The sequence below is a fragment of the Oreochromis niloticus genome, linkage group LG7 (genome assembly GCF_001858045.2).
Source record: "Oreochromis niloticus isolate F11D_XX linkage group LG7, O_niloticus_UMD_NMBU, whole genome shotgun sequence".
Taxonomy (NCBI): Eukaryota; Metazoa; Chordata; class Actinopteri; order Cichliformes; family Cichlidae; genus Oreochromis; species Oreochromis niloticus.
In genome coordinates this window covers 55,717,229-55,743,174 of record NC_031972.2, presented here as the reverse complement: position 1 = coordinate 55,743,174, position 25,946 = coordinate 55,717,229, and the positions used below count along the sequence as shown (strand labels likewise).

The following is a 25,946-nucleotide window of genomic DNA, read 5'->3' as shown; positions in this document are numbered from 1 at the left end:
AAAACTGGTAATACGGCACTTAGGACAGATTACCAGCACACACCTATCCTTTTCTGTTCTACTTTCCTTGACAGCATACCACTTCAACACAAATTAAACTCAAGTACTCGTATCAAATCGACAGCCTGAATCACGCACCATTGTCCATAATTAGGGATGGTCCAGCCTCAGCATTTTCCCTGTGAACAGAGTCTGTAGCATGTGTGTGTTAATGCAGTGTCTCCCAAGGTGTCTGAATCTTGATGGTAGCCTATTAATCCGAGTTAATTGAATCAATGCCTTTCCCCCCCTCTTCATCTCAGGAGTGTAGCGTGGTAGTAGTTCAGATGTAAACCCTTAGATGGTGTCTCTACTTTACGCTATGGCATTTAGTGAGGTAGTTTAAAATGGGAGTCTGTTTCCTATGGCCTGTAAATCTTAAGATTAAAATAAGCGTGTTTATTAGATGATGATACCCAAAATCGAACTGAAAACTTTGCGGTCACATGTAACATGTAGTTATCAAGAGTCGGGCTGTCTCATTTTATGTGTATGGATGCTTGTTATGATAGACACAAATTGAGTTATTTTGTGTTCATATTAGTTTTAGAGGAGCCAGATGTGGCCTCGTGCCGTGTTCACTTGTAGCATCAATGTTTCATGGTTGACTTGTTACAAGCAGAGATGGAAGAGTGAGAGAAAAAAGGTGACTGCTGTTTGTTATCACCAAAATACCTTATCCCATTTGAGTGATAAAAACAACAAAAAAAAGGTGTTCGGAAAATAGACAATCCTCTTGAATGAGGGACTGTACCGGGACCAGGTTCATGTAACCCAGTGAGGTGTAAGTCGTCATTAGTGATGACCCTAACTCTATTCTAATGCTATGTTTTGGAGAAAAGCGAAAAGGACGTTTCTGGAAAAAAACATCTAATTAGTTTTAGATAAGTATCGGTTAGCTGGTCATGCTTTTGTTAATACGAGAATAATTTTAAAGAAAGAAAATTACATTTTCGGCACTTGGGATGTAAAAAGCAATGTGAAGGATTGTCAGTTAACATGGCTAAACAGAAGGAAAAGGACTTGTGTAAGACACACGTCTCCAGAGACCCAGAAATAGCTAACAAACTTTCTGACATTATCTTGATTTTGTTTTAAGTTCACTCTCCAAAACTGTGAATAATTTCCACTCAAATAACCTCGTTTGAGGAAGTTCATTTTTACCTATTAAACTAACTAAATTAATTTATAGTTAATTTCAGCTGACTCTGTAATTAGTCAAGCGATAAAGCATATCCTTAAAGAAAATGAATTGTTAATTTTTATTTATTTTATTTAACCTTTATTTAACCAGGAATGTCCCATTGAGATTAAAAACCTCTTTTTCAAGGGAGTCCTGGCCAAGAGGCAGCACATTTCCAAACAAATACATACAAACAAACAAGATTAAAAATTACACAAAACAATTACACATTATTGAGGCAGTCTGTAGGCCTTTGAGTTTAGTTTTAAAAACATTTAAAGACAACAATTCAGTCAGTTTCCAGTCTTTCTGTAACAGGTTCCATGAAAAAGGCGCAGAGTGGACAAAGGCTTTCTTACCCAACTCTGTGCGGACAAGGGGAACAGACAGCAGCAGCTGATCATTTGAACGCAAGGAGTAAGAACCACTATTTGTCCTTGTGACCAAAGTACAAATATAAGGAGGCAACAATCCAAGAATAGCTTTGTAAATAAAAGTGTACCAATGCCCCTGTCTTCTAATGGCCAAAGAAGGCCAATTTACTCTTAAGTACAAGTCACAATGATGGGTCAGATATCTACAATTGGTGATAAACCTCAAGGAAGCATGATACATCGTGTCCAACATTAGAAGACATGAAGAAGAAGCATTCATATACAGAATGTCACCATAATCTAACAGTATTTCACCTGTTTAAAAGAGCCAAGTCACAGGACTCAATTATATGAAACTATTTCAAAATGCAGCTGACGGGTACCTTTAGTGTTGATTGTTTGTGATCATTATAGTTCTGTTCTTTGTTGTTTGTGTACTACGATGATACAACTTTCGAAGGTCTCCAGTGTTGGCATGAATGTAATCTGTGTCTGTGATGTCACTGATGCCATGTTTGATATCAAATGGTGTTTATCTTCTCCTATGCTAAGTTTTTAACAGTTTTTAATATAATTTTACAACTTAACTTGCCACAAGTTTTTACATCATTAAAAGTTACTGTTTTGGCTTTTTTAAGTAGAAGCAATTTGAGAATGTGCAAATTTTTGCAAGTAGATATTTGTAAGCAGTAAGCTAAATGACATACAGTTTAGCAAAAGCCTAGATGTACAGATACACAGGCCTTCATGTATATGTTTGTATGTTCTATACTGAGATAAAGATACTGTAGTGAGACAGATCACCAGGGAGTTCTCTGACACAGTTCCGATTTCATTGGTAAACTTCTTCTAGGTCCATGACACCTGGGTTTACAGCACAGACTGTGACATTTCAGCGCACACTATAACTTACACACAGTGAACCCCACAGTTAAATGCCTCCTGTGCTTGAATCATTTTTGACTTCTCAGAGAATAATCGTGAATTCAATTCACCGAATTTAGTCATTCTTCATCTTGACAGATTTCCAAATTATTGAGAGTTTTCTTGTTATTGTAACAGATTGTCTAATGAATTATTTAAGCAATATAAACATAACCAGTTAGCTTTTAATGGTTATTAATGATATTGGTAGGATTTATTGCTTAGCAACATATATTGCTTTTCCTATTTAGGGTTCAGAATGAACTTGGGGAACAGGTGGAGATGCACATTATGAATGTTTATTATCCTTTATTTATCCAGGTGAAAAGTCTCGTGGAGATTTAAATCTCATTTCCAAGAGAGAGATTATACAGTTATTATACACTATTATGCAGAGATGATGGAGAACCTAGCTAACAGATCTACAGGGTGACTATGAGGTATAATAGTCAGACAGAGCCTCGTCATTTAGTGTATCACAAAAACCTAAGCTTGCATGTAGTTGATTGCAAGCATACAAGTAAACATAAGTACCACAAAGTAGTATCTGATGACTGAACTCACGTATTAAACCAATTCCCTATATCATCTTGTTTACAAACACATGTTAGTCGAGCTGTTTTACTCTAAACCTTTAGGATGCTGGTCGGGACTCGTAGCTCTCCCTGCGTCCAGTAGGAGGCTCAGCAGCGTTAATTAGTGCATATGTCATCTGGGCAGCGACAGCCAGAGGTCTTGGGAGATGGAGACAGGGCTGTGTGAGAGTCATTACACTCCATCATCTCTGCACTCCTCCTTTTTCTTTCCCTTCACTTCACAACTACACAACTGCATCTTTCTCTTCTATGTCGATGCATCACTTTGTGCTAAAAGGCAGCGACAATGACTTGTCTCTTTCTATTCAGACTGGATGCCATCTGTTCCTTTAGAGATACTACAGTCATGGCCTACTGCATGCATCATCCTCCCTTACATAATCTCAAAAAACACACACAAACAATACATCTTAATTAGTAAGACACTTTTGGACTTTGAATTGAGATATTGAATGATGCAAGGTGTGCTTGTGCTTGCTTACACTTAATCAACCTGTTTGCACCTACCTGAACTGGAGTCCAAATGGGCTTGTTTTTTTTTTTCTGACTCAGATAAATGTACTCAACCTATATGCCCTTTTCTGAATGTTGTTAAGCATGTAATGCATTTTGCCAGATTTCTGTGGCATATACAAGTGTTTCCCACACTTTATTCTAAAATAATTTGCTATATTATATTTAGAATTATTTGTTAGATAACTTGTAACCTATTTAGATTCAACATCTTAAGACGCAGTGTGCCACGTCTAGCTTTAGGCCATAATAAAACAGTGATTAATTGAAACCATGCTGCCTTTTTTTTGTCTTCCTTCATGCATCCTTTGTTCGTTGCCCCTTCATAGCCAACAAAATGTGACCTACAGTTTGTGTCTCATCTCTTCCTTTGGGCCTATCTTCTCTTTTCCCATCATTCTTCACTTAATATCTCTAATTTAGACAGACAAAAGATCAAGGCCTTAGTTAAAAGGGTGTGAAGACAGGAAGGAGATTAAATAGAAGAATGATATATCCCAGTGTGTCTGATCTCATCCAGATTGTGAATGAGTTTGACATGGCGGCACATAGATAAACAGACCAGGCCATAGAGACAGCACATATGACTCATCACTTTGACCCCTTTTTTAATAGTTTATTTCTCCTTCTTGAACTTGTTCAGGATTCTTGGCACCTTGTTATCTAGCAAACTGGCTCATGTTTCCAGCAGTCTTTCGAACCCGTACAACATGACACACCGACTGATGGTATCAGAGTTTGCACTTTACACCAGACTGCTTTGACACTGGCACCGTGAACTAAACAGATCCTAATACATCAACATAGAATGTGAATATATATATATATACATTTATATTGAAGTCCCCTCTCACCCATGCGGGCAGTCTATGCTTCAAGCTCGGGTCCTCTACCACAGGCCTGGGAGCTTGAGGCTCCAGCTTTTCCTAGGACTGCGCTCTTCTGGACAGATATCTCGTATGTTGTTCCTGGGATCTGCTGGAGCCGCTTGCCTAGCTTCGGAGTCACTGCACCTAGTGCTCTGATTACCAAAGGGCCCACTGTTACCTTCACCCTCCACATCTTCTCGAGCTCTTCTCTGAGCCCTGGGCGTCTCCCATTTTGACCTCGGGACTTCCAGGCCATATTCGGCACAGATGTTTCTGTATACTATGCCGGCCACTTGGTTATGGCGTTCCATGTATGCCCTGCCTGCTAGCATCTTGCACCCTGCTGTTATGTGCTGGATTGTCTCTGGGGCATCTTTACACAGGCTGCACCTGGGATCTTGCCTGGTGTGATAGACCCCAGCCTCTATGGATCTTGTGCTCAGAGCTTGTTCCTGTGCTGCTGTGATTAGTGCCTCTGTGCTGTCCTTCAGTCCAGCTTTGTCCAGCCACTGGTAGGACTTCTGAATGTCAGCCACTTCCTCTATCTGCCTGTGGTACATACTATACAGGGGCCTGTTCTTCCATGATGGTACCTCCTCTTTCTTGGGTTTCTGCTGCCTGAGACATTCACTGAGCACGTGGTCGGTTGGGGCCATCTTCCTGATGTATTTGTGGATGTTCGTTGTCCCTTCCTGGACTGTGGTACTGACACTCACCAGTCCTCGGCCTCCCTTCCTTCCGCGTAGCATACAGCCTCAGGGTGCTGGACTTGGGGTATATATTTTTTTTTCACATTATAGGAAACATCAAATGTTTAAACTGAGAAAACTACCACTTAAACAAAAAATATCAGCTCAGTTTGATTCACTCTTCTTTTAACAACAGTCTGTAAACATCTGAAGGTTTTCCAATTCTTGTCTAATATATGAATCTAGCTGCTCAAAAAAATTCTTTGCTATACTTTTATGATGGTATTTAGGAATTTCCTGAAAAAGACGACATCTAGATGGTAGGATATGTTGCCTGTGTGTCCTGTATATCGTTCAGCATTTATGGTGCCTTTCCAGAAGTGCAAGCTGCCAGGTCCATTGGCACCACCAATAACAGAATCAAACCTGTTTTTAGTATAGTGCTGCCTGAGGGCCTGGAAATCATCACTGAAGGCATCCAATATTGATTTTTGGCCTTGTAGGGGCTTATAGTTGGGGCTTATAGTTAGGCTTTGAGGACTTGCACTGTACAACTGTATCTGCCATGAAGGAATGTGATGTAGTTAAGCACCAGAGTGAAAAATCAGAATAGAAAATACCTTTGGCATGGTCACGCTTAGCAAACTCATATCATAAACAGTGTTTCTTTGGGCCAAACCAGATAATAAAACTAGATGCATTCAGATGATTTGTTTCTGCACTTTTGGTAATCAGATGTATGTTAGATAATTTTATGTAAGTAAGCTTGGTGCATTGTCAGTGTTTGCTGTTGCCATACAGGAACCTTCAGCAGTGAAGTGAAAAAATTAAATCATTATTTCCTCAGGCTGGGGAGGAATCATAAGAGCTGCTGATCCTCACTCATTCTCGTTTGAGTTTTTGTGTGGGTTTCTACTTCCTATTGGAGTTTTTTGAACATCTTAAGTTTTTCTAGTCGTTAATAGTACAGCATTTTTTCACTGTTGAAATTTCATAGAATTAATGACTTAAACATCTGTATTTCCAAAACCCATGGGGCAAATAATTGCTAACCCCAATGCACCTATCACACTGAATGTCAATACATTCAATTGTTGTTAAGTATGCCTATGTTAAAACCATTGCCAGCAATACTTTGAATACCAAACGATATACTGTGAGAGGTCTGTCTAAAACAACTCGGTGTAAATGCAATGCACAAGGCATTTTGCAGCAGAGGACAGGTATTGATGGAGGCAGATTGTCAAATTCTTGCCCAAGTGTATGAATGTAACACAGGCTTTTCAAAGTTTTTCATAGTATATTCTTGATGATTTAGCAGTAAAGAGATTTCAAATGATCAAGTATAATATATATTACACTTTGGGAATAAACAGTTCATTCATAGTTCACTGATTACACATTCTGTCTTTTTCTGCTTCTTATGGATCATTCCCCAGTCCCCCTCCGTTTAGAACAGTCAGCAGCTGGGTATTCAATCTGCATGACTTCCTTTAGTCATGCTGAGCGTTTATTTAGTTTTGTCTTTTAAAATACATTTTATACTATATGATGACAATGGACAGCAGGAGCAACAGCTGGCAACGGTCACATATCAAGACGAAGATAAGATGTCAAGAGTACAAGTATGAAAAACTAGTAGTGGCTCACATTACTCCCATCCACTCCAAAATCTGCTTAATGGGTGTTTCAGCATCTTGAATTCCTGTGCAGATGTATTTCTAAGTTATTACTGCTCCTGTTATAACTGCTGACAGAGTGGTTTGAGTATTGCAGTAAATGCTGATCTTTTGGGGTTTTCCCCACACAACCATCTCTAAGGTTAACAGAGAATGGTCAGAAAAGAGAAAATATCTGGTGAGCGGCAGGTAGGTAGGTAAAGAATTCTTTGTTGATGCCAGAATTCAGAGGAGAATGACCAGACTGCTTTGAGTTGATAGCAAGACAACAGTAACTCAAATAACCATTTGGTAAAACCAAGGTACGCAAATGAGCATCTCTAAATGCACAGTACATCAAACTTTGAAGCTGATGGTCTACAGCAGCAGAAGACCACACCAGGAGCAACTCTTGTCAGTAAAGAACAAGAAACTTAGGCTACAATTTGCATGAGCTCACCAAAATCAGACGGGAAAAGACTGCAAAATTATTATCTGCTCTGATGAAGCTCTGTTTCTGTTGTGGCACTCAGATAGTAGGCTCAAAATCTGGCATATACAAAACAAAAGTATAGATTCATCCTGCCTTGTTTCAACAGTTCAGAATGGTAGCCGTATTGTAATTGGTGTGGGAGATATTTTCTTGGCTATTTTCTTTTTATGCCCATTCTTTTATGACCACAGTGTACCCATCTTGTCACAAAATTAGTAATTTTCCAGAAACATGTTGAATGTAAGAAGAATTAAGCAGTTCGTGAGGCAAAAATACTAACACAATACCAGTAATGTGTACTTTACTAGATGAAATGTTTAGCCGTGCCATGTGACATGTCACTAGCTGTCATATCATGAATCAGTTTTCTGGAAAGAAAATGTTATTGGATTTTATTCAATTCTATTTATATATGCCCAAATCACAACACAAGTCACCTCATGGTGCTTTTGTATAAGGTAAAGACCCTACAATAATAGAGGTAAAACCCCAACAATCAAACAACACCCTATAAACAAAGACTTGGTGACAATGGAAAGGAAAAACTCCCTTTTAATGGGAAGAAACCTACGGCAGAACCTTGGGGCGGCGCAACATCTGGTGCAACAGATTGGAGGTGAGGGGAGGAAAATAAGATAAAAACACACTGTGGAAGAGAGCCAGAGATTAATAATAACTAGAGATTAAATGCATAGTGGTGTATAAACACACAGTGAGCGAAAAAGGTGAGTGAAGAAAAACATGCGATGCATAATTGGGAAGCCCCCAGCAGCCGAGATCTATTGTAGCGTAACTAAGGGTGGATTCAGGGTCACCTGATCCAGCCCTAACTATGTATAAGCTTTAGGATTTAAAAGGTTCCTTTTTGATAATCTTAAGTAGAGAAATCCAAAATGGCAGCTGGTTCCACAGAAGAGGTGCCTGAAGCTAAAGCTCTGTCTCCCATTCTACTTTTAAATATCCTAGGAACTACAAGTAAGGCAGCAGTCTGAGAGCGAAGTGCTCTAATGGAATGATATGGTACTATGAGGTCTTTAATATAATATATAATGTATATTTTCTACCACCTAATCCTTTTCAAAGGTTTTGTGATTGTGCTGTCAAAACAAGGCCTTTTGAATCAGATACGCGCACGCACACACATGGTACACACACACAGAGTTGCATATTCTCAATAATTGCACACTATGGTTCTTATTGTATGGAGGCATTTTTCATTATCCTGCTGTTTTTTTCTACCTCCCAATTCACTGGCTATTTGTCTTCTTTCTACTCCACTGATGTTCTTTCTTTTGCTCTCATTGGTTTCATTTTGAATGCTATATTCAGTCTGGAACTGCATTGCAGCTCAAAGCTGAGGAGCAAAGAGGACTCATCCTTTGATAGTTGTCATCTAGATTTCTGTGAAACCTTCAGGGACCTTTGTTTCAAAAAAGTAATAAAATAGTTTAGGACCTGGTGATATGATCTGTGCATATGCGGGCATGTGCGTCTGTGTGTGTTTGTGAAACCTGTGATATGTCAAATGAACACAATATTTCTCTTAATCATTCCTCACAATAATAAAAATAATTCTTCTCATCGTTTTATGAATAATTTTGGTATTTCAGGTAGACATATGCACAGCTTATAAAGTACTAACAATAAGAAGGGTTCGGTTCCAGAACCTTGCTCAGCAAAAGCCATACAGTCCATTAGAGGCCAAATAAAAGCGTTTTACAGTCAGCCACAGTAAATCAGCTTCTGTTGACGATGAGAGTATTATTCACTTTATCTGTCCAGTTTTTGGCAATGACACTAATGGATACTGTGGATCTGCCCTTGCAAATTTTCATGTAAAGTGCAGATATATAGTCAATTTTTAAATAGCAGATTTTGAATGGACACAAAACTAAACTGCAGTAATCATAATATTATATATTATTACATTAACCACTTTGTGCATCACCTGCAATAGTTCTAGATCAGTTTTCAAGATTCTGTTCAGTTCATTTCTTAGCAGCACGACTGAAAGACTGTGATAGATGTCTGTTGGTATATTAAGTCACTCGTCTTCAAGGGCTTCAGTCGATGCCCTTTAAACTCCACAGACCCACAACATATTGTCTGATGCTTTCCAAGCAATGCCTTTTATGATGTTAGATGCATGTCATTTGGGCCAATTTTTTGGTTAAGGGCTTTTTTTTTCTTGATTTAACAATGGGATTGTTGTACAGACATTTTCTGTTTTGTATGTTGTTTTGTTCAAGTCAAAAAGTGATACAAAAAAGTAACACAGTAACTATAATATGATTCAATTTTGTGTGCACTCCATCTTGGTTTTTTTTCCTAGTAAAAAAAGCCCTTCAACACCTCATCTTTTTACCCATTCTTATGTGACAGAAATGCAGTCTAATGATAAAGTAGATGTCTTTAAATGCAACTTTGTTTCCAGAAAGTGTCCATCTTAATATTGGAAAAGGCTACGTGGATGCTGTAAAGGATGAAAATGGTACTGCACACAAAACCAACTAAACTGTTAAGGATGGCACATTATTATTTGTGCATTCTTAAATGGGCTGCTGATGAGCTTAGGAGAGGTTATGTGATTCTTATTTAATTCTAAGAAATCTGGTAAAACTGTTGAATCAATCAAGGACAGTAATGCAGTATTCTCATTGTGTATCTCAAAATCATAGCCTGCAAGCTTTGGCCACATCGTTTTCCTTGCTAAAAGCATTTCTGTGATAAATAATACAATGTGCCTTCGTACAAACTTTGTTTGTAGAACTGTGCTTTATTAGAAGCTCTCTGCAGACTTAGGTCAGCCTGACATACTAGACTGGCATATGAGCTGTGGCCCTAAAGTGATTTTCCAGCATATTAAATTTACCCTTAACAAAGTTGCAATTATGGCTGATATATTTGGTTGTATTTGGTTCGATAATAGAATACCTATCACAGTCTAAAATGGTTGTATTATTATCATTATTATTGTTATTACTACTGCTGTTCTTTTAATATATCAGGAAAAACTCAACTCAAGTAGAGCAGTAAATGTCTCTTTCTTTCAGTTTTAGGGAAGACTTTTGTTGTCATTCCTTTGTGTTGGGGGAGTGTGCAGTATAGAAATGATGTTCCTTCTGATCAGTGATATAATTGTGCCCAGACTCAGGCGTATCCTAGAGGTTTTGTTCAAAACCAATAATAAAGAGCCATGTGATCCTTTAAAAAAAAAAAAAAAACTCCACTTACTCTCTATAATGGTAGACTGTTATACACTGCTGAAAAAAACATGGAAGGAACACTTTGAAAACACATTGGATCACAATGAAGAAAAAAATCATGCTGCATATCTATACTGATATGGTCTGGGTAATGTGTTATGAATGAAGGGAAATGAAAATTATCAACCTACAGGGGCTGAATTCAATGACACCCCAACGATCAAAGTAAAAAAGTGATGTGGAGGGTAGGTCCATTCTGCCAGATAACATTGGGGTATGCTCCAAAGAAACAACAGATTGTGTCCTGGGGGATCTCCTCCGAGGTGTGGAGTAGGGGATCACTGACCTCCTGGACAGTCTGAGGGTCAACCTGTCGGTGTTGGATAGACCAAAACATGTCCCAAAGGTGTTCTATTGGATTTAGGTCAGGTCAGTGTGGCGGCCTGTCAATGGTATCAGTTCCTTCATCCTCCAGGAAGTGCTTGCATACTCTCACCACATTATTGTTATACTAGCACTGTCAGATATGACAGTAGATTTCATCCCGATTTCTAATGGCAGTCAGGGTGCTGTTGTCTAACCTGTAAAGATCTGTCACATGTTCTCAGGGTGTACCTGTTCGCATCTTTGAAAAACACAGAGTGCCAATGGTGGACGTACTAATTCTGGTATTCTATCGCAAATGCCACTGGAGCTCAGTCCCAGGCAGTGAGCAGAGTGCCCTCAGGACACACTCATTAAGTCTGTTTCGAATTGTTTGGTCAAAAACATTTACACCAGTGGCCTGCTGGAAGTCATTTTGTAGAGCTCTGTCAGTGCTTATCCTCTTCCTCCTTGCAAAAAGGAGCAAATACGAGTGCTGCTGATGGATTAAGGACCTTCTACAGCCCAGTCAGCTTTCCTAGAGGAACTGCTTTCTCTATGCTCTTGATACTGTGTTAAGAGACATTGCAGACCTCCTGGCAATGGCACATATTGATGAGATGACCTATGATGTACCATCCTGGAGGAGTTCGACTACCTTTGGAACCTCTTTAAGGTCCAGGTATGACCACATTCTACCAGTAGTGACAGTGCAAGACTAGTGAAAAGACAGTGAGAAAAGAGGCCTTAGTCAGTGGCCTCCACCTGTGTTTTGGGGGTTGTCTTATTGTTGCCCCTCTAGAGCAACTGCTGTTAATTCCAACAGGAATTAATCTTAACCCCTCAGTAATCCAATCTCTTGATGAAAAATAAATTACAGCCTGAAACAGAACCAGCATACAATGTCTCTGAGTCCAACATGGCCTGGCCATAGGGTCACACACCAGTTCAGGAGACTGAGTCGGCCGCAAAAGCTCGGTCCAGGGTCCGATGCTGGCAATGTCGGTGGAATGGCTCAGGAGGCTGGCCGTACGGCCAGTGGTTCAGACAAAGGAGAAGACAAAGAAGTTCTCGAGGTTTGCCCCATTGCCAGCAGCAGAGACTGAGGAGAGGCAGGCAGCTTGGGTTTGAGGCCAGGGTTGGTGGTAACGGGCCGTCGACTCCAATCAGTAGAGTCATAATTCGTTTAGAAATTTTAACAAATCTCTGGAACTCCTCCCGTAACTCCTCATCCAGCGCTATTGCAATGCCTGCTGGGTCCAGTGTGGTTGCATTGTTTTGTCATGATTATGGAAAATCTGGACCCAAAAAAGCAGAAAACAGGACAGTATTTAATAAACAAAAAACACACCTTTATTTAGGTGAGGCAGTAAATCCAGATGACTGAAGAAAGTGGGGTTCAAAAATAATCCAAAGCAGGTAACACACAAGGAAAATGCTTATGCAGACAAACAGTACAATGCATCAAAAAACTAAGGAGAACCAAGGGTTTAAATACACATGAGGTAATCGGGCACACAGCTGGTGAAAACAAGGTGCAGGTGAACAAAATGAATTAACGAGCGTGAGGGGAAGCAAAACTGAATATAATGCACATGAGATGAGAGACTATCAAAATAAAACAGGAAGCCTAACCACTGAGATGGATCTTGACAGACCAAAGTAAACACAAAGACAACAACTGACTAAACATGGGAAATATAATAGAAACACTGACTAGGCATGGAGAACTGGAGAATAACTAATAAAGAAATTTATGAATACAAAATCAGAATGAAAACACAACCTAAGAAAAGATCATATTCAACTGAAAACCACAACAAAGTCAAACAGGAAACTTCAAACAGAAGAGTGAGTCTAAAACTGAAAACGCTGGATATAAAACCAAAGGATCATGACAGAAATAACTATAACCATTGTTTTAAACTTTACGTTTAATGATGAAATCAATAGTTGTCAACAAATATTCCCCCTAAAGCGATATCAAAGAGATTAACTAAAGAGACATTGATGGTAAAATCCCGACTGTTTTGAAAGAAAACGCATAGTAAAGCCAAATAGTAGAGAATTTGAAAGGGGACCTCTTTCCTTGGAAATCCCAGGTTAGCTGTGGATTGATGGACTGATTACAGCGTTTTGTGAAATGGGAAGTGTATGTAACCTACAGAGCTATTGTATAGAAGTGTCTATAATCACAGCCTTTGATATGGTCTAAAAAGGCTAATATACTTCACCAAGATTAACAATGAAGATGTTACTATTATATAACCATCTTTACAGAATTTTTACTGCAACCAGAGACCTTGCAACTGAAGAGAAGTGTCAGGCTGTTTACATTGTACAGTAAAAAGTACAACTTGTTGGTTAGCTAGAGGGATATAAATTTTAGTAATAGCTTTATTTATTGGCCTCACATAGCCAGACCTTTATTTAGCAGGTCTTAATAAGGAATCCAAATAACCTATTAACAATTATCAACCTAAGAATAATTGGTTAGATGATATCATAACTTGCTGGCTTCAAAAACCATTGATATGGTCACCTGGTAAAAAGGGGGATACTGTCTATCTTTTTTTATCAGTAGGACAGATCATATCAGGGTAGACAGAAGCAATATTTTTCTCATCTGATTCTCTTGACATAACTGAGGGTTACCATTTAAATGCAATAATCAACAGCACTATCAATAGCAATTTGCCCTGTTTAAATATTTTCTCAGTTACTTCTTAAGGTACACACTGGGGACAAGCCAATTCTTAAACTGTTAAATGGTCTGTAGCAGTAATACTTCTGATTCAGGCACGTCCTCTGCAGTTCTGCTGGTTGAGCTCAGCACAGAGCACATCATGCAGGCCAAGACTGTAGAATGATAAGGTCCCATCAAAGCCCGTGTGATTTTGATTCAGCTAATTTAGCTGAACTTTGGAGCAATGCATGAAAAACGTAGTATAACTTAGTAATATTAAGCACGTTGTTTAATATTTTATAACCAGGATTCCTGAATTTTGCATTACCATGTGTCTTTGCTTCTGCAACTACTGTAATGTGTCAGGCAGTGATCAGCTGATCACGGGGTCGGGCTTAAAAGAGAGACACCACCCACCTGTTCTCCGCTCAGACATCATGTCAGGAGCTCCGAACCCTTGCCGACGTCAATCTCTGCCTGCTTCAGCAACTGTGACTGTTTTCTCTTTTGACTCATCTGCTCATCCCGGCTCAGCTCGCTCTCCGTCTCTTAACGTCAGTTCCGAAGCCGTGCTTTGTGCACCGATCGTTACTAAAGTAACTGCGTGCCTGTTCCAACCCACCGCTAGCCTTGGCCGCGTTTGGGTCTAGCCAGCACGCCACACGGTCACGCCGAATTGCTGTGTTTAATTCGCGTGTTTCCCCCGATTGTGACAGGATGTCTGAGCCCGTCATAGACCCAGCGGAATTCGAACGGCTGAAAGCCGAAGTGATATACCTTCGCGGCGTGGTGGATCGGTTAAGCACGAAAGTGGAATCTCTCACCGGAACTGTCCTCCAACTTTCCACTTCCGTTACCTCGCTGCAACGTCAGCCAACGCGGAACCCCAGATCGGACTGTCAGATAAGTGGAACAGAGTTGATGGCCGACCTGATTGCTTGCTCGCCACTCTAGACATGCTGTTTGAATGTCAGCCCACTAAATACGCCACCGCCCGCGCAAAAGTTGCAATGTTAACCTCTCTCTTGTCTGGCCAGCCCCAGGAATGGGCCGCAGCTCTCTACAACAATAAATCCGCAGCTTGCAATGACTACGCCCTGTTCGTGGAGGAATTAAAGAAGACATTTGTTCCCCCGAGCAGTGAAGTGGAAGTGGAGTCACAGCTGCTTCATTTACGCCAGGGCAACCGACCAGTCTGTCACTTTGCTTCACAATTCCGCACCCTGGCCGCTAAGCTAAATTGGGGAGATGCTTCTCTACGATCCATCTTTTTGGAGGGGCTGGCTGATTACATCTGAGATGAGATGACCGGTCGTGAGGCCCCCAAAACTCTGGATGAGGCCGTGGACCTCACCCTGAAGATCGACCAACGAGTGATGTCGCGGCCTCGCCACACCCCTCGGGCCTTTAAACCCCTCCAGCCTCTGAGGGCCACGTCTTCGCAGTCTCCTCCCCCCTCTGAAGGAGCAGCCGCTAGCCCAAGCAGCACATCCAGCAGGGAGCCCATGCAGCTGGGTAGACTGTCTAAAGAGGAGAGAGAGAGAAGCTGGCGTGAGGGTCTCTGTGCCTATTGTGGATCAGCTCAACACCGTCGTCCCCAGTGCCCGCTACGCCCGGGAAACGACAACGCCAGGTAGACTGCGGGGGAGTCCCACCTGGCCCATCCCACTCCTCTGACCCCTCTCGTTTTCTGTTACCAGTAATATTTCACCTGAAGTATCAGCAGTTCTCATCTGAAGCTCTCCTGGATACCGGAGCAGCCGAGAACTTCATCGACCAGAAACTAGCCTCTCGACTTCGCATTCCGTTAACCCCTGTTGATCGATTTTTCCCGGTGACCTCCGTAGATGGGCGACCCCTCCAACCCTACCCGGTCCAGTTCCAGACCCAGCCGGTTCACATGTCTATCGGGGATCATCAGGAGGAGATCCAGTTTCTAGTGGTCTTGGCCACTTCCTCCCCTCTCATCCTAGGATACCCCTGGTTCCGTCACCATGACCCCCACATCTCCTGGTCGTCCTGCCAGATCCTGGATTGGGGTCCCCAATGTCCACACCACTGCCTTCTCTCTCGGACCAAAGTGAACTCCAAGTCGGAAGAGGCCTCTCCCCCGGAGCCCATTGATCTGGATAAGATCCCTCCGGCCTACCACGACCTATCTGAAGTCTTTAGTAAGAGGCGAGCCTCCATTCTACCTCCTCATCGTTCCTACGACATGGCCATTGAGCTCCTCCCGGGAGCGGTGCCCCCTCGCGGTCGCCTGTTCTCTCTGTCTCCTGAAGAGACTAAGGCCATGGAGGAGTATGTTGCTGAGGCTCTCCAACAGGGCTTCATTCGCCCTTCCACCTCTCCTGCTGCTGCTGGATTCTTCTTTGTCAAGAAGAAAGATGGCGGGCTCCGCCCCGTATTGATTATCAGGGTCTGAATAAAGTCACTATCAAGAACCACCATCCTCTTCCCCTGCTGTCCACTGCACTCGACTCCCTCTCCCAGGCCTGCATCTTCACCAAATTGGACCTACGCAGCACCTACAACTTGGTGCGCATCAGGAAGGGGACGAATGGAAGACGGCCTTCATCACCCCTAACAGGCACTGGGAGTACCTCGTGATGTCCTTCGGCCTCTGCAACAGCCCAGCTGTCTTCCAACATCTGATCAACGATGTCTTGCGTGATATGCTAGGCCGGTGGGTGTTTGCTTATCTAGACGACATCTTGATCTACTCCCGCACCGAAGTGGACCATATTCGCCGTGTGAGGGCCGTGCTGAACAGGCTGCTCGAGTACCAGCTGTTCTGCAAACTGGAGAAGTGTGCTTTCCATCAGCGGTCCACCACCTTCCTCGGCTTCACCATCTCCTCTGACGGCCTGACCATGGACCCGCAGAAGGTCCAAGCCATGACCCACTGGCCTCAGCCCTCCAGCCTTAAGCAGCTTCAGAGCTTCCTGGGCTTTGCCAATTTCTATCGGCGCTTTATCCGAAATTTCAGCACCATTGTCGCCCCGCTGACATCTCTCACTAAACCACCTAACCTGCCTAAACCCTTCTGCCTCTCCCCAAGCGCACAACAAGCATTCCAGGGCCTTATTCACCGGTTCACTACGGCCCCCATCCTACTCCACCCTGATCCTGCCAGAGCTTTTGTGGTGGAGGTGGATGCCTCTGATGTCGGCGCCGGCGCCGTCCTTTCCCAGCATGGCCCAGATGGAAAACTTCACCCATGCTGCTATTTCTCCAGGAAATTTTCTCCCACGCAGCAACGGTACGGTGTCGGGAACCGCAAACTCCTGGCCATCAAGTGGGCCTTAGAAGAGTGGCGGCATTGGTTTCTGGGAGCGAAGGACCCTTTCCTGATTTGGACTCATCATCAGAACCTGATCCATATTCGAACAGCCAAGCAGCTCAACCCAAGGCAGGCTCGTTGGGCCCTATTCTTTGAGTCCTACAATTTCCACCTCGCCTACCGTCCTGGTTCCAAGAACGCTGAGGCGGACGCCCTCTCCAGACAGTTTGCCCAGGACGGTCTTACGTCGGACCCTGGACCCATCCTACCTGCCCATCGGTTTGCTGCCCCCCTTCGGTGGCCCCTGGAGGACTCCATCCGGGACGCCCTGGTCACCGAACCAGCTCTGCCTGACACCCCTGTAGGGAGGCTATATGTGCCCTCGCGGTGCCGTCAGGAGGCCTTGCTTTGGGCTCACTCCTCCCCACTCTCTGGTCACCCGGGGCCCAACAGGACCCTTCAACTCCTCCGTCGTGCCTTCTGGTGGCCCTCCATGACTCAGGATGTCCGTGAATTTGTTTCCGCCTGTGACACCTGTGCTCAGGCTAAGTCCTCGACTCAGCCTTCAGCTGGTGACCTTCGCCCTCTCCCTGTGCCCAGATGTCCCTGGTCCCATGTCGGCCTTGACTTTGTCACCGGCCCCCCGTCCGTGGACGGTCTCGACACCATCCTCACCTTTGTGGACCGGTTTTCAAAGACGGTGCACCTGGTCGCACTAGCTGGCCTCCCTTCTGCTAAACGGACGGCTGAGCTCTTCTTGGACCATGTCGTCCGGCTTCATGGATTCCCCAAGGACATAGTCTCCGACAGGGGGCCCCAGTTCACTGCCAGGTTTTGGAAAGCCTTTTGCCGTCTGATTGGAGCCTCTCCCAGCCTCTCGTCCGGCTACCACCCTCAGACCAATGGGCAGGTTGAAAGGACCAATCAACAACTGGGGCACTTTTTAAGGTGCTTCGTCTCCGCCCAACCGTCGCTTTGGCCTCATTACCTGCTGTGGGCTGAGCTGTCTCATAACCTTCACGTCTCTTCTGCCACCGGTCTCTCGCCCTTTGAAGTCTGTCATGGTTTCCATCCTCCTATCTTCAACCATCAGGAGGTGGAGGTTGAAGTACCTGCGGCTGAACGGATGGTCCGCCACTGTCGTCAGGCCTGGATCAAGGCACAGGCTGCCATTTCCCGATCCAACGCTCGGTACACTAAGCAGCATCGTCGCCGCCACCGTCCGGGTCATCCTTTTCAGCCGGGGGATCGCGTCTGGCTCTCCACGAGGCACCTGAGGCTCCGTACCGAGTCCAGGAAGCTCACTCCCAGGTTCATTGGCCCGTATGAGATCACTGCCCGGCTCAACCCCGTAACTTACCGTCTCCAGCTTCCGTCTGCCATGAAGGTCCACCCTGTTTTCCACGTCTCGCAGCTTAAGCGGCGCGTCACTTCTCCGCTGGCGCCTCCCTGCCCGGCCCCGCCCAGGTTCGTCGATGGGGGTCCTGTCTACACTGTCCGGCGGATCTTGGACTCCCATCGCCGGGGTCGGGGGGTCCAGTATTTGGTGGACTGGGCTGGTTACGGTCCTGAGGAGCGCTCCTGGGTGCCGTCCCGCTTCATCTTGGACCCCTCCAAGCTGACCTCTGTCGCAGCCATCCTGGACCGTCGGGTGCCGGTCTTCGGGGGGGGTCCTGTCAGGCAGTGATCAGCTGATCACGGGGTCGGGCTTAAAAGAGAGACATCACCCACCTGTTCTCCACTCAGACATCGATCTCTTCATGTCTCTGAACCCTTGCCGACGTCAGTCTCCGTCTGCTTCAGCAACTGTGAGTGTTTTCTCTTTTGACTCATCTGCTCATCCCGGCTCAGCTCGCTCTCCGTCTGTAACGTCGGTTCCGAAGCCGTGCTTTGTGCACCGATCGTTACTAAAGTGACTGCGTGCCTGTTCCAACCCACCGCTAGCCTTGGCCGCGTTTGGGTCTAGCCAGCACGCCACACGGTCACGCCGAATTGCTGTGTTTAATTCGCGTGTTTCCCCCGATTGTGACATAATGTTTGCACTTTCATTTTTCACCCATTTGTTACTTTGCCAAGCTCAGAATATTAAAGAGATTTACTAATATGCATCTGCATTTTGACACTTGAGTGTGGTTGTTGTTAGTGATGTGTTGCTGTTAGAAGATTTTATTGTTAACATTTTTGTCTCACTGTCAGAAATACAGTGATGCTGAACAGAGGTGGGCAGTAACGCGTTACTTGTAACGCGTTACTGTAATCCGATTACTTTTTTCAAGTAACGAGTAATGTAAGGGATTACCATTGCAAAAACGGTAATTAGATTACCGTTACTTTCCCGTAGGAACGCTGCGTTACTGCGTTACTAAAACCGTGAGTTTTTTGCGAGAATGTCTCATGATAGTGACGTAAGCGAGTGCGACGTTCGTGACAACAGCTGTCTGCAGATCAACAATGGATAATATATCAAGTACGGGAGAGAGTATGAGCATGCAGCGTTTAAAGCGTGGAAGTACTGACCTTATTTTGAGTTTGATTCCATAAAAAGTGACAAAAACATTAGTGTCCGTTGTGCGTGGGAAGAAAACTTCTTTTTACAGCGAAAAAAACCCCCTTAACTTCCAAGCAAGCGCCGAGTGCGCTACGACTGTAATGGGAAATTCACAGAGAAACTCGCGGAGTCTTCAACTGACCGCTGCGGCACACCTGCACCAGGGTAAACCTCCGCCTACCCCGGTCCTGCTTTACAGGTGAAAATAGAGCAACTAGCCTTTGACTTTATTTATTTTCTGCTGTGTTTTACTTGCATCTATTTGAAAGAGTGAGTGTAAACACAAAAAAATATTTTATTTTATGTGCTGGAATGTGCAGAAAATAGGTTTAAATGTTAAACAAATTTCTTCCAGTCAGAGAATGTTGCATATAATTTAATTTTTGCTTGATGCATAAAGTTAAAAGATTAAAACTAATAAAACAAGTTTTAAAAGGAGACATTTCCATTTGATTACATTTTGTATGATGGATTATGCAGAAAAAGTAGAATTGGGCTGAAAGATCTATCGCTTTATCACCTATTCAGGTTGTAAATTGTGTTTTTAAAAAGTAACTAAGTAACTAAGTAATTAATTACTTTTGAAAATAAGTAATCAGTAAAGTAACGGGATTACTTTTGGGGGGAAGTAATCAGTAATTAGTTACTGATTACTTTTTTCAAGTAACTTGACCAACACTGATGCTGAATGGGTTAGACCTGAGGTTTGGAGTTTATATTGCAGGCAGCAATTATTGATTTATCACTTATTGGTTTGGTACTTTCTCTGCTCTCTGTGCCATTTATAGCTTAGGCTCTGCAGTGTGGTAACTACCGGGAAGTGTTTGAACCTGCCACAATATCCATACACATTTGCACACTGGAGAAGTTGGTTGCATAGCACAGCATATACTGTTAACTAGCCAATATTTGAGTTTTAATTAACAGTTGGCAGACGTTTACAATTTTTGAGATTTTTTTTAGAAAGGAGAAGCATCACTGGGTTTATGCCTAAGAGGCAGATTTCCACTGTATACAGTATGTATTGCATATATATGCGGTTGCTTATCAGAGCACAGAAATCAGCAGAGTGGATTGTTTTTCCACATCTTTCCCACAGGCATCAGAACCTTTGAACTCTTGCATTTATGACTAAAGACAGAACTCCCGCTGCTGTTGCTGTAGCAGTTACATACTGCCTTGCTTCATTTTTCCTAGAATAATAAATAATGCACATTCACATGTTGACACAACATTATGTTGCTGAAAAATGGATGTCAGCTTTATGTGTAAGAAATTCTGCTTAGTTTTGTTTACTTTAACTACCACAGGCTCTTAGGGTGAACAGTAATATATAACTGTGAAAAGCCACCATACCTATGTGAATTGCATATTATATTAAAAGACCTGGCTTCTACCTCAGGCGTGACACCAGAAGTTTCTGAAAAATTGATGTCAGCAAAATAAAAGCTTTCTGTGAGAGCTTTTGCCTATTATTCTCTAGTTTTATTTACTGGTAACTACCACTGACTGTTAAGATGACCTTTCGAAGAAAAGTCTCAAAAGTAATTCTGAAGCTATTACTATGCATAAATTACTGCACAAAATCTTGAGCCAACCCTTTATATTTTGTTAAGAAAATGGGGAGGTAGGTGCAGTTATGTAATGAAAGGTAGAAACATATATGGAGACACAGTACATAAGGAGAAACTGAGTTCATACAATACAATGGCCATCTGTACACACATAGCCTGAACTCTCTCAGGTAAGCTTTCCTGTAGTTTCTTTTGAGTAGCCTTCAGGAATAGTTCTTCAGGCTTCTTGAATTGCATTCAAAGCTCTTCTTTGGATGTTGGCTTTCTTTTGTTCCATTCCCACTGAAGATGATCCCACACTCCTTCAGAAATGTTTAGGTCCAGGCTTTTGGGATGCCAGTCCACACCTAATCTTCCTCTGTTGTGTTTTTCTGTTCAGGTATGCGTTTACTACATTGGCTGAGTGTTTGGGATCAAAGTCATCATTGCTTTCCAGATGGTATTGCATGGTGGAGTCAAATCCGATGGTATTTTTCTGTGTTCCTCATCAATTTTGACAAGATCTCCAACACCGCTAGTTGAAATACAGCTTTCAAACCATAACAGAGCTTCCACCATGTGTGACAGATAACTGTAGACATTCAGTATTGTCCCTCCCTTCTAACCTCCTCTGTACTTGTTGACAGTTGTGTGAACTCAAAATTTTACATTTCTCTTTATAAGTCCAAAAGGCCTGATGCCACTGAATTTTAGTCCAGTTCTTATGTAACTTGGCACACCTTTTCTCCCTGGTTCACTCCCTTAAGAATGGCTTCCTGACAGCCACGTTTCCACTGAGACTCTTTCTGATGAGGCAGATGCATCTCTCAGCTCTTGTGTCAGGTCATTGCTGGATTTTTTAAAGGGCATGACTTTGAGATACTATTTTGTTCATCTATTGCAGAAAGTTTTTTAGGCTACTTCTTCTTTTGTCCTCTACTTGTCCAGTTTCCTCACATGTTTTAGGAAAACTGCGCACCATGAAGCGATATGTCAAGTTTTCATCTAATAGCTGTTTTGGACTTCACCTTGTTGGTGCAAAAATACTATTTTATGTCAAACTGTGCTATTGGGGGGGGGGGCGATAGGCTGCTAGTAACACAGTGTCTAAAGATACAATTTAAATTTGGTTATTTGCTAAACTGCTTGTTATGTGCAGATGTAACACTGGTTCATCATTAGGTGTCTTTTTATGCTGTTTCTCAACAGCACTTATATATAGGAAATATATAGAAAAGTCTGGCTTCTTGGGGGCAAAGTAGAAATAAATAAAGTGTGGATCAAGATTCTTGTACAGTACTGTATGTGAATTGGTTATTATTATACATAACTAGCTTTTTCTTCAGGCATGATACTGAACATCCAATGTATGCCTCTGTGATGACACAGGTGTGTATATTTAATGTTATATATTATTCTTATATGTTACATGTCAGTCTCCTAATTTCACTTAAGTGCAGTATGTGATATGTTTAAAAATGCCATGAAGTTAACCTTCTTCCCTTTTTTTACTCTTGTCTCCGCAGAAGTGTTTAAAATTCAATGTGGATGCTCCAATCTGGCTGTCCAAGCAGCGAATCCTGTGTACTCTCAACCAGAGCCTGAAGGATGTATTAAACTATGGCCTATTCCAGCCAGCATACAACGGCAGGGCTGGCAAGTTTCTGGATGAGGAGAGACGGCTAAGGGAATACCCCTTCCCATCCATTGCTCCTGTACCTTACCTTGAGGTAGGTGTGGATCATGTGCATTTATGAGGCTTCCACTGATGTATGATAGGAAGAGAGAAAGAAGCTGTATATGCAACAGCACCATACATAATCGTTTTCTCTGCATACATCTTCAAAATGATTTTTGACTCTGTGAAAAATCAATTCACATTAGAAATGTTTTTATATTCCTCCTATACTTTATTGTATTTTTATATCTTGTCCTAATAATTATCTTTGCATGATTTACGTAAAGCAGTTCATGAATACTAAACACACGATCAAAATGAGTATTATTAGGAAAAGCTGAACAACAGATGTTGATACTGGCAAACAAGCCGGCCAATCAGTGCCTCCTGCACCACTTAATGAAACAACTCTGTCCCTATCCTGTTTTAATTTGGAAATTTTACAACAGTTCAGCATTCCCAATAATGGTTGTTTTCTTTATTTTGTATTGTTACAGAAAAAGCTGGTTGTCGCTGCTTCAGCTGATTTAAACGAGAATACATACTACTGTAGTTATGGAAGTAGGGCTGTCGAAATATGAGATATATAGAGCTATCCTTAACTTTTTTTTATTGGAGATATAAGAAATATGTTTGGGAAACTGAACATGCTTAATGCTGGCTCTGCAGTCTAGTCGCCTCTCTAACTCTGTTCTAGCTACTAACTGCCAGAGAGGCCATCATAACGCTGCATGAACAGTTTGCTTAATTCCTTTTTGGGGCACAACATTTGGATAACTGAAACCTGAGCTTATTAAGACACTTCATGTTTGATTAGAGTAACCTAATCATTCCAGTCTGCAGTAACTTCACAGCAGCTGAATCTTGCTACTCACACAACAGTGAGAGGTGCTTGCTTCGCATAATAGGGGCCAACAATGCACACCAGTGTCACTATGCCTGCACACAGTGCTGATTCATTCGTATACAGCACATAGTTTTTGTTTAATTTACCTTTGTTTTAGTGCACTGTTGTTTTGATGTTATATAAATACTGATGCGTTATATTTTGTAGGTTTTATCCTATCATACTGTAGACATCTGTTTTTTAAAGCATATTGATGAATGTGTTTTTAGTCATAGTCCCTTTAACCTAATAATAAATACAGCATCTTGCACCCGTGGTTTTTCGAGGAGGGGTCCTTGTTCCCATGGCAGCGTGATTCAATTTATAGGCCAGTGTAATAGTTTCTCTTATCATTTTTCTCACCATGTCATTTGTCAGTCATATTAGAACTCACTGTTGTTCAAAAGTCATATGTCTATATGTGTGTTTATGCTTCACGTGCAGGCTGATGCGACATTTGGATGCATGTGTCTGCATCATTTTAAGTGTGATGTATGCTTTTTCTGATGTGCCAGTCAAACCCGACGGCAATAATGCTGTAGTCAGTGACAGTTTATTGTCTGCAGCAGCTGTCATCTCTCAAAGATAATTGCAGTGCTTGTCCATCAAGCTTTTTGATCTGAGAGAATTGGAGACTGTTTTACAGACACGGGTGTAAAGATGACGGCTAGGTTTTCTTTCTTTTTTTTCCTGACTGGTTGCCTTTGTTTTCACTGACTTTGTGACATGTCAAGAGCTGGAGAGCGAAATAAAGATCTACCAAAGAGTAAATTCTTCCCTGAAACATTAAGAATTTTTGGTCACGTTACTTTGTTATAAAACTTTGTTATCAAATTAGCTATGTTAGTTTTCTAGAGTCTTGACTGCAAATCAAGCTTGAGACTGTGTAATGTCTCAGCTTAAGGATGAATAATACTCATTTAAAGTTAATTACCTTGATTTTGGAGTTCTACTAGACTATGTCTACACATTTTAATGTTTCTACTTGCTGCAGCACCTATTTTTACCCTCTCTCAAATTCAAATTCTCAGTTTTAGCTCATATACTTCTGCAGAAGTCACAGCTTATCACAAAAAAACAACACAGTTTTATGCAATGGCATTACCAGTTAGGTTCCCTTACCAAACCCCTTAGCATTCATTCTACACAGCATTTAGGATGTTACACAATTTAAGAGGCAAAATGATGCAAGAGCTGACAAGGTGGGTAAGTTGTCAGTGCCATTTGTCCATTTGTTTGTCTAGTCTGTACTGTATCTAATTCTATCTGGATTTGTGGTTGTACTTCCTAAAACTTACAATTTAGCTCAATAGGGGAGGATTGATCAGTTTGTGTGTGCACAAGTGTCTGCTGCTACTTTGCCAGAGCACTATGTATTGACCTGCAGTTATTCCCTTAGGCATGTTGGGTGTAGAGAAGATTGACAGGTTCGGATTAGCGGCTCAAAATCCTGTGCTCTGTTGTGGATTTACTCTGTTGGTGAACGCCACACATCGCTGGAGAAGCAGACATGCACACACGTACACACACGAGCACAAAGAGACCTGAAATACATGGAGTCCTGGGCAGTGAAAGTCGCAAAGTTTTAAAGCTATTACAGGCTGTCAGTGTTCAGTGAAACCTGTCTACAAAACAAGCAGTTTGCAACAGACCTAATGAATGATCTGGCTTTTGACAAATTCCGGTAAAGCTACTGACCAAAGTTGGATTGTAGAGTCAGAAAGCTTGATGAATTAGTTTGCAGTAGTGAAAGCTCAAGTCATCATGCTACCTGAACTCACCACTGCCAATTCTCTAACTTATTGTCTGATTACTAGACCACTTATGCCTTGGATCTGTCTTCTTTATGATAAAAAACAAAACAAATAAACTTTGTTATAATATTATGAAACATGTGCTGAAATAGTTGAAATAGTTGTGCTCACATCCTCATCTGCTGCTGGAACATTTTCTGGTCAAGCACCTTCGTGCATTCGTCATTTCTTTTATAAATAGCTGGTTGTACACTATGCATGCCAAGCCATGTAATTAGCACACTTTCTTCCAACATATACATTTTTTTCTTTTAAAAAGCTATATTTTGTCTCATATTTGTTAAGCTACAAGGATCCCGACCAAATTGCGGACCACTGGTTTGACCACTTTCTTGCTCCGCTTCTGAAAAAGTCATCTTCTGTGGGATTCTCTTTTTATGTGCCTGGTCTTAATTTATTATCTTGTCATGGAGGATTGTGAGGAGTTGTCAGGTGTGATTTTAGTTGTCTTAGGTGGTAAAGTTGTCTTTACCACCTACTTATATATCTGCTATACTTAACCTTGTATGGTGTTCGGGTCTGTGAGACCCATGCCATTTAGAGGCCGTTGCGCCTTTAGGCAGTATATACCATCAAAACCTGCAAAATATG

General features: G+C 42.2%; 1 protein-coding gene across 5 annotated transcripts in view; it reads left to right on the top strand.

Moving 5' to 3' along the window:
• Positions 1-25,946, top strand: part of shank3a (SH3 and multiple ankyrin repeat domains 3a) — a 219,970-nt gene that overhangs the window by 80,542 nt on the left and 113,482 nt on the right. For all 5 annotated transcript variants that reach the window (XM_019361525.2, XM_025908705.1, XM_025908703.1 and 2 more), the window contains one exon: positions 22,504-22,707. In XM_019361525.2, the coding sequence (XP_019217070.1) occupies positions 22,504-22,707 (204 nt within the window). The remainder of the gene's footprint in view (positions 1-22,503; positions 22,708-25,946) is intronic.